The 12,341-nt window shown below is 43.4% G+C and overlaps 1 protein-coding gene across 10 annotated transcripts in view; it reads left to right on the forward strand.

Annotated features, from left to right (window-relative positions):
* The window catches only part of KAT7 (lysine acetyltransferase 7), a 34,583-nt gene extending 24,898 nt beyond the window's left edge, over positions 1 to 9,685 (forward strand). For 9 of the 10 annotated variants that reach the window (XM_069751437.1, XM_069751432.1, XM_069751433.1 and 6 more), the window contains 4 exons: positions 5,104 to 5,197; positions 5,274 to 5,420; positions 5,603 to 5,709; positions 7,067 to 7,264. In XM_069751437.1, coding sequence (XP_069607538.1) covers positions 5,104 to 5,197; positions 5,274 to 5,420; positions 5,603 to 5,709; positions 7,067 to 7,168 — 450 coding nt within the window. In that variant the 3' untranslated portion in view covers positions 7,169 to 7,264. Of the gene's footprint in view, positions 1 to 5,103; positions 5,198 to 5,273; positions 5,421 to 5,602; positions 5,710 to 7,066 lie in introns of all 10 variants that reach the window. The other variant, XM_069751438.1, reaches the window with a different exon arrangement.
* Positions 9,686 to 12,341: the final 2,656 nt, after the last annotated feature.

The raw sequence follows: 12,341 nt of genomic DNA on the forward strand, positions 1-12,341 counted from the left end.
CAAGTACTTAAAGTTAGATACTATGGGCAACGAGGAAAGAGTATTGAGATTAGATGCTGGGGACTGAGAGAGAGGCATTAGAGCAGATTTATCCCAGTTAATATATAGGCCTGAGAACCCACTAAATCTATCTATGGTAGTAATCACCCTCGGTAACGTCTCTTCCGTGTTATCCATGAATACTATCATGTCATCAGCGTATAAACCAATAGTATCAATGCGATCCGCTATTTTTATACCCTCAATACCGGGGGAAGATCGGAGGCGTATTGCCAATGCCTCTATTGCTAGAGCAAATAGGGCTGGGGAAAGGGGACACCCTTGACGGGTTCCCCTATATAATAAAAAGGGCTCAGAGATGGAGCCGTTTACTATTATGCGGGCCTTTGGTTTCATGTATAATACATTAACCCAATTCAGGAATTTAGCCCCGAAACCATATTTCTGCAGACAAGCAGACAAAAAGGGCCATTCAAGAGAGTCAAACGCCTTAGCTGCATCCAGCGACGCCAATGCCCAGTTATCAGGTAGCAAAGAACTGTATTGGATTATTGATTGAACCCGCCTGATATTTATAGAGGTACTCTTACCAGGCATAAAGCCAGTTTGATCCGGGTGTATAATGTCTAGTATAATAGAGTTCAGCCTAGTGGCTAAAATTTTAGTAAAAATCTTATAGTCTACATTTACTAACTATATGGGGCGATAGGACCCGCACTCTAATGGATCTTTCCCCTCCTTTCTGAGTACAATAATATGTGCCTCATAAAAAGTATCGGGCAGGCATCCCCCTCTCCATATCTCTCTGAATACTTGTAATAAAAGTGGAGCTAGTGCTTCTCGGTATTTCCTATACAATTCAACTGGAAAGCCATCTGGTCCAGGGGCCTTCCCAGAGGCCATATCCATTATAGCTTGCTCTATTTCTTCTAGGGTAAATTCAGCGTCCATAAAGGCCTGCTGGGTGGAATTCAGTGTACGGAATTCTATATCGGATAAATATTCTAAACAATCTGAAACACTGAAATCGCTCTTGGACTCATATAACCCTTTATAATAGTTATAAAAGCACTGAAGTATTTCCTCGGTGGTGGTGTTCAATGAGCCATCTGGCGAGCGAAGTTGTATTACCATATTAGACGTATTGTGTTGACGTACCAGGAAAGCTAGAAATTTCCCCGCCTGATTCCCCACTTCAAAATATGATTGTCGCGTAAAAAACAGCTTACGTTTGGATTTAGTGTCCAGGTGTTGGGCATATAATCTTTGCAGGGTTAACCACTCAACCTTATTGTTGTTAGTTTGACTGGCTGTATATGCGGCCTCAGCATCTTTCAAGCGTTGCTCAATCTCATCGTCGTCCCTCGATGTCACCCTTTTAACATAAGAAATCGTAGAGGACAAACAGCCCCTTAGGTACGCCTTAAGGGCGTCCCAAAATAAATTATTATCCTGAGGTTCTGGGTGAGATCGAGTGTAACAATTCAACTGGTAAACTGTTCTATCACTTGAATCTATTAGTTTAAGCCAAAAGGGGTTCAACTTCCATATTCTACCATTAGTCAGTTTCCCAAATGTAAGCGTGAGAACAATTGGACTGTGGTCTGAGATTCCTCTATTACCATGTTCTATACCGCTTACCCATTGCACCAAGCCGACAGACCCAAAAATATAGTCTATACGGGACAGGGAGCCTTTAGTAGATGAGTGGCAGGTATATCCTTTTTCCCCAGGGTGATGTATCCTCCACAGGTCCACCCAGCCACTATTTTCTATGAACAGTGCCAGCTGAGTCGGGGCCAATGAAGAAGACAAAGACAGAGGTACCCCAGACGACCCATCTCCCAGTCTCAACCTATCTAGACCACTATCCATGACCAGGTTAAAGTCACCCATACAGATAACATGTGCGTCTGGGTAATTTAAAGCAAAACTCATTGCCATCTTAAGTACTGAAATATTAGCTGGAGGGGGGTTGTAAATGCACAATATAACATATTCACGGGAATTAATTAATGCATGAACAAAAACAAAACGCCCCTCTGTGTCCCGCCGAATCGTCCGGGCCTCCCATCGAACATCTCTGTGTATTAACAATGATACCCCTCTCGAGTAGCTGGTATGGAACGCATGAACATGCCATTGTACCCAGGGTTTCTGTACGCTTCTGGCTGTATCTCTAGTTAAATGTGTTTCTACCAGGGCCACAATATGAGGATGATATCGCCTGATCTGGGAGAACACCTTAATTTTCTTTCGGGGCGATTTAATACCCCGTATATTCCAGGTCATACATATCAATTTAGACTCCATATTCATTCCTTAACCTATGGCATACAATGATGGTCAAGAGAGGTCTACAGATTACGCATAGATAACCATAACAGCTCTGGAGGCGACTTTTACCTAAATACTCATTAGGGCTAGTTAAACTTAACAAAAAAAGAAAACTTAACAAGAACTGAACAAACCAGGAGCATTGTTTATCGCTCCCATCCTCCGATAAACCTGGGGATACCCCCGCTGACTCCAGCGTCCGGTATTGTTGGTGTTTTTGAACGCTCGCAGAGAGAGCTCCAATTTCAGAAATTTAAAGAGACATTAGTTGGTCGGAAACTTTTCAGGGTTCCGTTGCATTAGACTTCCCACGGGATCGCAGCCAGTCCTCTGCCTCCGATGGGTCAGTGAAGAATAAGGAGGAACCATTGCAGACCACCCGGAGACGTGCTGGATAGATCATGGAGTAGATGATGTTTTTGTCTCTGAGTTGTTTTTTGACATCCATAAATCTTGCCCGCTGTTTCTGAAGCTCGACGGAGAAGTCTGGGAAAATCGAGATTGTAGCACTATTAAACTTGATGGGACTCTTTTGTCGCGCCAGTCGCAGAATAGCATCTCTGTCCTTGCAGTTAAGGATGCGTGCCAGGAACGGTCTGGGTGGGGCTCCAGGAGGAAGGGATCTTGTAGGGACTCTATGGGCTCTTTCCACCGAGAACATTGGGGAGAATGTGTCTCCCAAAGAGGATTTGAGCCAATCTTCCAGGAATTTTTCAGGTTGCTGGCCTTCTGAGCGCTCCGGCAGACCAATAATGCGAATATTGTTTCGACGCAGTCTGTTTTCCAAATCGTCTGCCTTTTGTTTCCAGGCATTTATGGACCCAGCAACTTTCGCTAGTTTTGCCTCCATAGGTTTGATAGTGTCCTCCACCTGAGACACCCTTGTTTCAACTTCTGTTATACGTCCCTTCATGGTCTGCATGTCTTGTCTTAGGCGCCCCACCTCCGTGTGTACATCTTCTATTTTTTCAGAAAGAGATGTCCTAGTTAGAGATATAGCTTGCATTAATTGCTCAGATGCTTGTTTAAGAGTCAAATCATCTTGCTCGCTCTCATCAACACTATCAGAGAGACGGATTTTCCCCCGCTGAGCTTGTGAGGAACTATTTCTAAGAGATCTTGCACCATCTGAAGTGTCACTTCTAGCGAATTCTTTTAGCCTGTCAGCTGCAGTTGTTATCTTTGGACGGTGCATGGTTAATAATTGTGTGGCCCAACAAAGCAATTAAGTTAGATCTGTAGAATTATTGTACGGTCACACCAAGGTTGTGTGTGATGTGTATCCCGGCTGGGCACCCCTATAGTCAGGAGGTGTACTGCTGTATAATCAGGGGGCACAGGCTGCCAATATGGTGGAAACCCCTGTTACAGGGAAAGTTCTTTTGCAGCGACGGCAGCAGAGGGGAGGCCCAATAGAAGTGCAGCCGACTGGGCTGTGATTAATAGGGGAGCGTGGGGCTCAGTCTTTCAGAGCACTCACCACGATTCCCCTTAGTATGTGTATAGCAGGTTAAGCGCTCACTTCCCAGCCACGCTGCGGTGATAATGAGCCGCACCGCGCCTCCTACTGCAGGAGCGCGCGCTTCAGTAATGACTGCCGCCCACACAGCCGCCAACGCAAGCCTCTCTGTCCCTCCGTCGGGCCCGGGTCCTGCAGCTCTCACCCGCAGGTGCCAGGTACCGTCCGGGGCCTAAGGGGGGTTCCAGCCACAGCCACAGACAGCCTCGCGCCGTCTGCCCGCAGAGCGTCCTCCCAAGAAGATGGCCGCCGTCACACGTGGAGCTCACCGCTCCGCTAGGTATATTCACTCCTCCGGCTCCTTCCAGTCACCGTTGTGGTCCCTTCCAGGGGTCGGCAGTCTCCAGGAGCCCCAGCAGAGGCAAATTGTGTATTTAGAAGGGGTCTTATATGCAGGATGTATACAGGATTCTAGGAGCTCTCTCAATATGCGTCCTTCCTCGCTCACTCCATAGCCACGCCCCCCTTCATCTTTGTTTTTGTTACTTTATGATATACTTATTTGAAATTACATGGTATTTTTTAACCTTTGAATAAAGTTTATTGAAATTGTTCATCGATGCTCAGTTGTTCCTCCTGTCATTATGATACGTTTTGAGCAGATTTGGTGAGTCCGGAGTTTATTGGCGGTATTCTCGCCAGAACCCGTTGCCTCACAGTATGTATTTGGGATTGTTGTTCCAATTAAAAGAGGAAGCATCTGTGTCATCAATGACAGCAAAAGCCACGCCCCCAGTAGCGCATGTATGCGGCTCCATCCAATGAAAAGCACTAAAATCCTCCCTGTGTCATAACATGTAGAACAGACCAGTACATCTGCAGATGGGCGGATGCCGCTGCCTGGCAACCGGGACCCCATGTATTGTGGACCAGGTACACTGCCCTATATATTTAAAGGGACAAACATTCAGAAATGCCCAGACCTCTATGGTAGTCTATTATAATGGGTGATTCAGTATAATAAACCCGGATCTGCACAGAAACTCTCCTAATTTGCCCACATGATGGACCGCTTCCACGTACAATAAGTTGGTGATAAATGCCATAACATCCTAAGTGTATTATGCCCTTGTACAAACTACTCCCTGTGTGTATGGTGAGTAGGCCTGTCTGTCACCCCTGCTGTAGCCACCATAGCATTATAATTGCATTTTTATAGGGCTCCTTTATAAGCTTAAGACTTATTGATTCAAATCCTAAATGTCTGATGTGGACGGTCGCCTCATATTTGCCATTTTGCTTTGCAGGAGAAGAACTCGTTCCTGAACTATAACGTGTCATGTATCCTGACTATGCCGCAGTACATGAGACAGGGCTACGGGAAGATGCTCATAGATTTTAGTAAGTGTCTGTTCTGCATATACCACTAATGGCCTTCTGAATGGAGACCGAGAACTAACAGTCTGCCGTCTTCTAGGTTATTTACTATCCAAGGTGGAGGAGAAGGTGGGATCTCCGGAGCGGCCTCTCTCTGACCTTGGCCTGATAAGCTACCGTAGTTACTGGAAGGAGGTTCTGCTACGATACCTCCACACCTTCCAGGGCAAGGAGATCTCTATTAAAGGTAGGGTTCTGTCTGGCCTTGTAGGGGTTCATTACCCTGTATATTGGGAGCAATTTAATGCCTGGGGTCCTGCCTATAGAGTGCATTTACACCTATGAGATGTGATTTATAGGCTTATTCTGAAGGCTAATGTTATAAACACTAATCATACTTATTGGGAAAATTCTTGTTTTTTTTAATAGAAATCAGCCAAGAAACTGCTGTAAATCCTGTCGATATTGTGAGCACCCTGCAGGCCTTACAGATGTTGAAATACTGGAAGGGGAAGCATCTTGTATTAAAGAGACAGGTAAGATTATCCTGTTACTCCAGCTCACCTGGACAGAATGATCTGTAAATGTCCTGCATGTTGATACCTTAGAGATCGAGTCTTTGATCTCAGCCCATTTTGCTGGACCTCAAGCGTATGTTCACATGATGCTCTTTTTCAGGTGTTTTGGAGCAGGTCTGCTCCGAAAGCCTCCTGTAAAGGCCCTCTGCAAAGGCTCTAAAGACTGAACATTTACGGTTTTATGTAGAAAACGACTTGCTGTTCATCTTTTGGAACTTTTTTCAAAATTCTTTTTTTCTAAAGTTTTTCTAAAGGTTTCTAAAGTTGCCTGGCAGTGCTTCAGGCAGCCCTGAACTTTTACAATACAAGTCAATGGGAAAGCTCAAAAAGATGCCTGCTCATCTTTGTGTTTGCTTCAAAAACCGATAGCGGTTTCTGCATTGTTGAATGAAGTTTAAAATTAAAAATAAAACCCACTGGTGATTTAAAAAAAAAAAAAAAAGCAGCAACCAGGAAATGTCCAAAAAATGCTAATTCTAAATAAATTTGCTTCGGGTTTAAAACATGTCGTAGAATAGATTTTACTGAAGCGGCTTCCACTTGCAAATCAGATGTTTTTTTTGTCCGCCTGAAAAAAGTAATGTGACCATACCGTTCAGGAGTGATATGACATCTTTAGTTATTGTATGTGGGGACTGTCTTGACAATGACAATGTCTAATTGCCTGTCATTATTTGGGGCTCCTTGGTTACAGCATTGTAAGGTTCCAGGATCCCTATCTGAATAAGGTATTGGATATGCAACATGCAAGGGGGGGGATAAGTAAAAATGGACTCTGCCAGTGTTGTGTTTCATGAAAGGCTGATCAGTGACCCATATGGCCACTATTGCTACTTATAACTTGCACCTTTAATGAGAAATTTGCCCAGTTGTAGAGCATCCCTCTGCCACTTTACTGACCTGTCAGACAGGCTACTGCTAATGGTTTGGGAACGCGCTGTGACCCCTGTGGGTGCTACAAAAGCTGCTATGTTTTTTGTCACCTAGACACACTAATATGACCAATCTGACAACAGAAGGTGTTTTCACATGTTTGCTGCACTTTTTTATACTAGTGGTAGTCCTTTTTTTTATTTTATCATAGATCCTTAATTCCTAAAAATGAATGGCCGGCAGCCCTGTGGTGACAACTATAACATGGCCCCATAGGAGTAACTGAGTGGCCATGAGGGCAAATATGCCGAGGCGTAAGGGGATGCATCACTAGACCAGTGCTGTGGCCCCTCCATTCTCAGGGACTGTCGGGGCCTAAGGTTGAGGGAGTACACCTTTCTATCCATGAATGTAATTCTCAATTCATTCTTTTTCTACAAAGGATTTGATTGACGAATGGGCAGCAAAAGAAGCCAAGAGAAGCAACAGCAATAAGGCAATGGACCCGACGTGCCTGAAATGGACGCCCCCCAAAGGAACATGAACACTTTTTTATTATTCCAGCCCCACAGTCTGCAGTCTCCTCTGTCATCTTTCTGTATTTTTAATATAAAATGACAAACTGGTTTCTTCCACCAAACTCTTGTTCTTATGGTAAACCACACTCTGCCCCTGGGGTCCCCGCATTCCCTCATCAGGCCAGATTCTGCATTCAGCTTGTGGTTGTGTGATGGGACAAGCAAGATCATCCAGAATTTGGTCATTTCCACTTATGATAAGTGTCCTAATGCCATCTTGGAGCCAACAAGTTTCCTTATAACGTCTACATAAATTGAATGAGTGTAAGGGTAATGAGGAGGCTGAGTTGTTAGCGATGTCTGTGTAATGAATTCACAGCTCAGTACAGTGTATATGCCGTATACCACCACAGTGGGAGTTCAATATATGTTGCTATTCAAAACTATAGAGCCCCAGTGCAGGGATGGCTGGCGGGTGTATGTTCCAAGCACATGCCCCATATTTTTGGTTACAGAAATTTTGTCAGCATTAATGGGCATCACTTATTATAATTCATCTCAAAGTCCCATCTGGGCGATTGATGACCACAGAATACACACTAGGGTCACATCAGAAGCTGTACTTGCAGTAACTCTGTTTTTAACTATGTGGGACAGAGCTCCAAATTCTTCTAGATACATACAGATGTAACAGATCCACGACTAATGCCACCGCAGGTACCTGGGACAAAGTGCGTCTTTCTGTTTGGAGGACCCAGCAGGTTTATTTGTAATATTCTACATGGACAAGCTACCGATTTTTCGGTGAGAACTGTGGGGGCTCTTTGGAGTAAAAAACAGTTGGTTGGATTCCCTCACAGATTGCAGCTGACAACAGGGGGCAACCTCTGGGCATATATATCACTGTAATAAGTTTTAGGCAGGTGTGGGAAAAAAGCTGTAAATTAACAGTGTTATTTTTTTGAATGAACAAAAGAGAAATCTAAATTGAATCAGTTTTGTTGTGACCACCTTCAAATCTGCATCAAAGCCTCTAGGTACTTACACACATGGTGAAGGAACTCTGCAGGGACAATGTTCCATACATCTTGGTGAACTAACCACAGATCTTCCGTGGATGTAAGCTTGTGGAAAGCCTTCTGCATAATGTAATTACAGACTCTGGTGCTGAGATCCGGGCTCTGTGGGGGCCATATCCTCACTTCCAAGACTCCTTGCTCGTTGTCCTGCTGCGGAATAAATTTGGCACCAATCGGACTCCACCTTGATGGCCTTGCATGATGGATAAGTATCTGCATGCCTATAGCCTCAGGAGATCTGTGATTAGTTTTCCAAGATGTTTTGAGCAACCTGATGAGTTTCTCCAAAAAACTGTGAATGTGTACCTAGGAGAACTGGTGTGGTTTTGGAGGTCAAGGCTGATCAAACAAATATTGATTTAATTTACATTTCTTTTGTTCACTTTGCATTTAGCTAAATGATACAAATAAACTATTAACACTTCTATTTTTGGAGAAATTCTAACTTTTTCACACCTGCCTTAAACCTTTCCACAGTTCTGTATATATTGTGTGTATGAATACATATATATGTGTATATATAAAATACTGTACATGCTTTTAAGGGTTTCTGCCCAAATCTGCTTGCACTCACTCAAACTACAAGACACAAGCCTGCCTTGGCACTTCTCTGCATGGATCTGTTTTTTTTACATCTGTGTAAGTCTAGGGTCAGACAAGTGTAGATTTTCATCTGAGTGAATCGGGCAAGTTATGCAATGACACATGAGCGTCCGCATAGAGTGATTCCATTCTCTAGGATGAGGAGAAGATGAAGAACAAAATGTCTCCATTCGGTTGGTGCGCAGAAATCGGACTGCACTCAGATGGTTTCCATGTACTCGTTGACTTGCATGGCCGAGTGCGATCTGAAATCGCAAACTCTGAAATGGTGTGATTTGATATTTTTTCCCTTGGACCGGCACAATCCGAACAAAAAAAAAAATCTTGACGTGCACAGCCCAATTAACTAATGTTTTGGCCTGTTTTTCTCTTGTCGCATGGTTTGCCTCCATGATGCATTTTCTTTTTGACTGATGTGTGTTTTGACCCCATAATTTAATTGATCCAGTGTGCTGTCTGAGGAAGAAAACTGCAAACAGAATAGAACAATGGATGTGTGAATGCAGCCAGAGACCTTTATTGAAGGAGGGTTAGGAATATGTCTTCCAGTCCCTCGGATTGTAGTAACAAGAGAAGAAATCCGACTACTGGGGTGGGGGGAACCCAAATTCCCTTTTAAGAATCTCTTTTCTTGCACCATGACTGAGCCTGTAAGTGGCAGAAAGACTTAATGATAAATAGTGGTGTGTGAAACTTGTTGCCGGTGGCTTACACTTCTGTAGCTGGGTTTTACTTGCCAAAAAGTCATTTATTTTTTTACAAGATATTGATGGAAAAAATATTTTTGAAATTTTAACCTTAAATTGCACAGAGTCTCTGGCTATTAAATCAAGATTGTCCATCTGCGCTTTATTTTTTTTTTTTAAAATGGGGATTGTCAGTAAATCATTCCCATAGGTTGCTGTCTGTATATCTTTTGCTAAAGAGCCATGTGAGAAGAATCTTGGATATATATGGCCAATGGTCACCCATACAGGAGGCACAAACATACTGGAGGGAAGATTTCAGGAGAAAACGTACAGCAGGGGCAGTGTATATTATTTCTACAAATTATTTTGCATGTTCTCGGTAAGGGCCAGGACTACCACGGTTGGTGCAGTTGTGATGTGCTTGCTGTACGCTTTGTCTTTTTACTATTGCTTTTTCTGGTGCTGCCAGACCATGTTTCCTTGATTGAAGGCAAGCTGTAATATCCTATTTTTCTCTTTCCTCTAACCTTTGACTTTTTTTTTTTTATTGAAATTTCAATGTGAAACATAACGCAGGCACATGTACGAAGCCAGGTTAAATCTTGTTTGTTGAGTTGTCTTTTCCCTTATTTTTCATGGTGTCCTTCTTGTAGGAATGTTGTTTTTCCTAGTCATCAGCCTGGCCCACTCTGAGATAAACTGAGTGGTTTTACTGATGAATGCTCCATTGAACCACTGTTGGATATCGGTATGACATCGCCTCCTTGACAGCTGATATTTCCTGTTGTGAAAAGCAAGGATTCTACTTGTTGGAATTTTGTTTTTGTTTGCCAGTGTGATAAGCAGAGACAGGGGTGTCTGAACACTTAGGCAATGTTAGTGTTCCTGTACTGGTAGAGTGTGGCAAATGTGGATTTGCCCGGACTGAGCCATCATGTCGTTACCAGGATGACCACTGGATAAGAGCAGATAGTGAAGTATTGAATTGTTCTTTGTCATGGGCTTTGTGTAAGATTCCAAAAGATGGAAACCTCAAGTATCAAATATTTTACTATTTTGTATGTGCCTTCTTTTAAGAGACTGTAATAGTCCCTGACAGTACAGTTTGATATAATTAACTCTTTACCGGCATTACCACTGAAAATTTGTAATGTGGAAACGCAGGGCAGCCTGTGTGCATCATGAGAGCTCATTAAAGTGAATCTGTCAGCAGGTTTTTCCCATGTAATCTGAAGACAGCAGGAGATGGAGGCTGAAACACAGAATGTGCCAGTTATCAAAGTGTGTGCTGTTTTTAGTAACTGAAGGATTTATCATTAAGGTTAAAGGGAACCTGTCACCTGAATTTGGCGGGACAGGTTTGTGGTCATATGGGCGGGGTTTTCAGGTGTTTGATTCACCCTTTCCTTATCCGTTGGCCGCAATATTAGGTTAAAGTTCGTGCCGTGTCCTCCGTAGTACACGCCTACGCAAGGCAATCTTGACTTGCGCAGGCGTGTACTACGGAGGACACAGCACGAACTTTAACCCAATATTGCGGCCAGCATGCAGCCAGCGACTAAGGAAAGGGTGAATCAAACACCTGAAAACCCCGCCCATATGACCACAAACCTGTCCCGCCAAATTCAGGTGACAGGTTCCCTTTAACCTTGTGATAAATCCTTCAGTTACTAAAAACAGCACACACTTTGATAACTGACACATTCTGTGTTTCAGCCTCCATCTCCTGCTGGCTTCAGATTACATGGGAAAAACCTGCTGACAGATTCCCTGTAGGCTGAAGGTTTAAGATAAACCCCAAATAAGCAGAGCTCTAAATATTAAAGTCCAGTAGGCAGATCTATGGTGAGGATGAGATCTCTGTATGCATTTCTAAAAAGAAACTCTGATCTTTTAGTACTGTATTAGGATGGACTACTGGATTACAAAGCACAATAAGAGGTTTAATGAATTATTACTTGTATTTATATTGTCCCCACAAATATTGTGCCTGCAGATTAGATAATATTACTAACCTGACAAGTTCCCTTTTACCTGTAAGAAGTGACACCTAAGCAGCAGCGCCCCAGTGTAGCAGAACATTTGTTTAGAACTCTTAAGGTGCCCTCCTATCCCCTCCCCATAGCCTCCAATCCAATTTTTGGCAGAATGAGAGCTTAAAGGGAAACGCTCATTTGTAATATGAATGCTAATCTGCACGCGGCGTGTTATAGAGCCGGAAGGGCCGAGACCATTCATAAAAGATTAAGTATAACTTGTATTTTATTTATATTGCTTCTCTTTGAAGGCTTAGGAGTCTAATGTAATGATTGACATCTGTGTGTAAAGTCCTGCAGGAAAGACTGTCTGCTCTAGAACATGCTGCGTACAGATCAGACACTACCATGGACGTGCTTGCTTCCCCTCGGGTTCACATTCTTGTTGGCGTGCGTGCTGCTTTCTCATCTCGCGCTCAGCGCCATTCGTATATGGGCTGTTTGGCATTGCAGCTGCGATACTAGTCCGTGAACAAGAGTGGTGCTGTTTACTTCCAATCTTATATGAAGTGGCAATATGTCAGCGCTTTATGATTTTATTTCACCCCTTTATCACCACGATGCTGCTCATAGACTTTCTGTCCTTTTTCTCTATGGGTTCTAGAGAATTTCACCATCCTTTGTTCTGTTATAGACCAAATGCCCATTGGGCTGTATTCACACTAATGCTGTGTTCTGTGCTCACTGTTTCTTATTACATTTATGCCCATCACTGTGCCTCCACACTGCATACGATGCTATTTACTATACTTCCTTCCAGTGATCCGTGACCAGGAGACTGCAGTCTTGCCC

This window comes from Ranitomeya imitator, chromosome 2 (genome assembly GCF_032444005.1).
Source record: "Ranitomeya imitator isolate aRanImi1 chromosome 2, aRanImi1.pri, whole genome shotgun sequence".
NCBI classification, from domain to species: domain Eukaryota; kingdom Metazoa; phylum Chordata; class Amphibia; order Anura; family Dendrobatidae; genus Ranitomeya; species Ranitomeya imitator.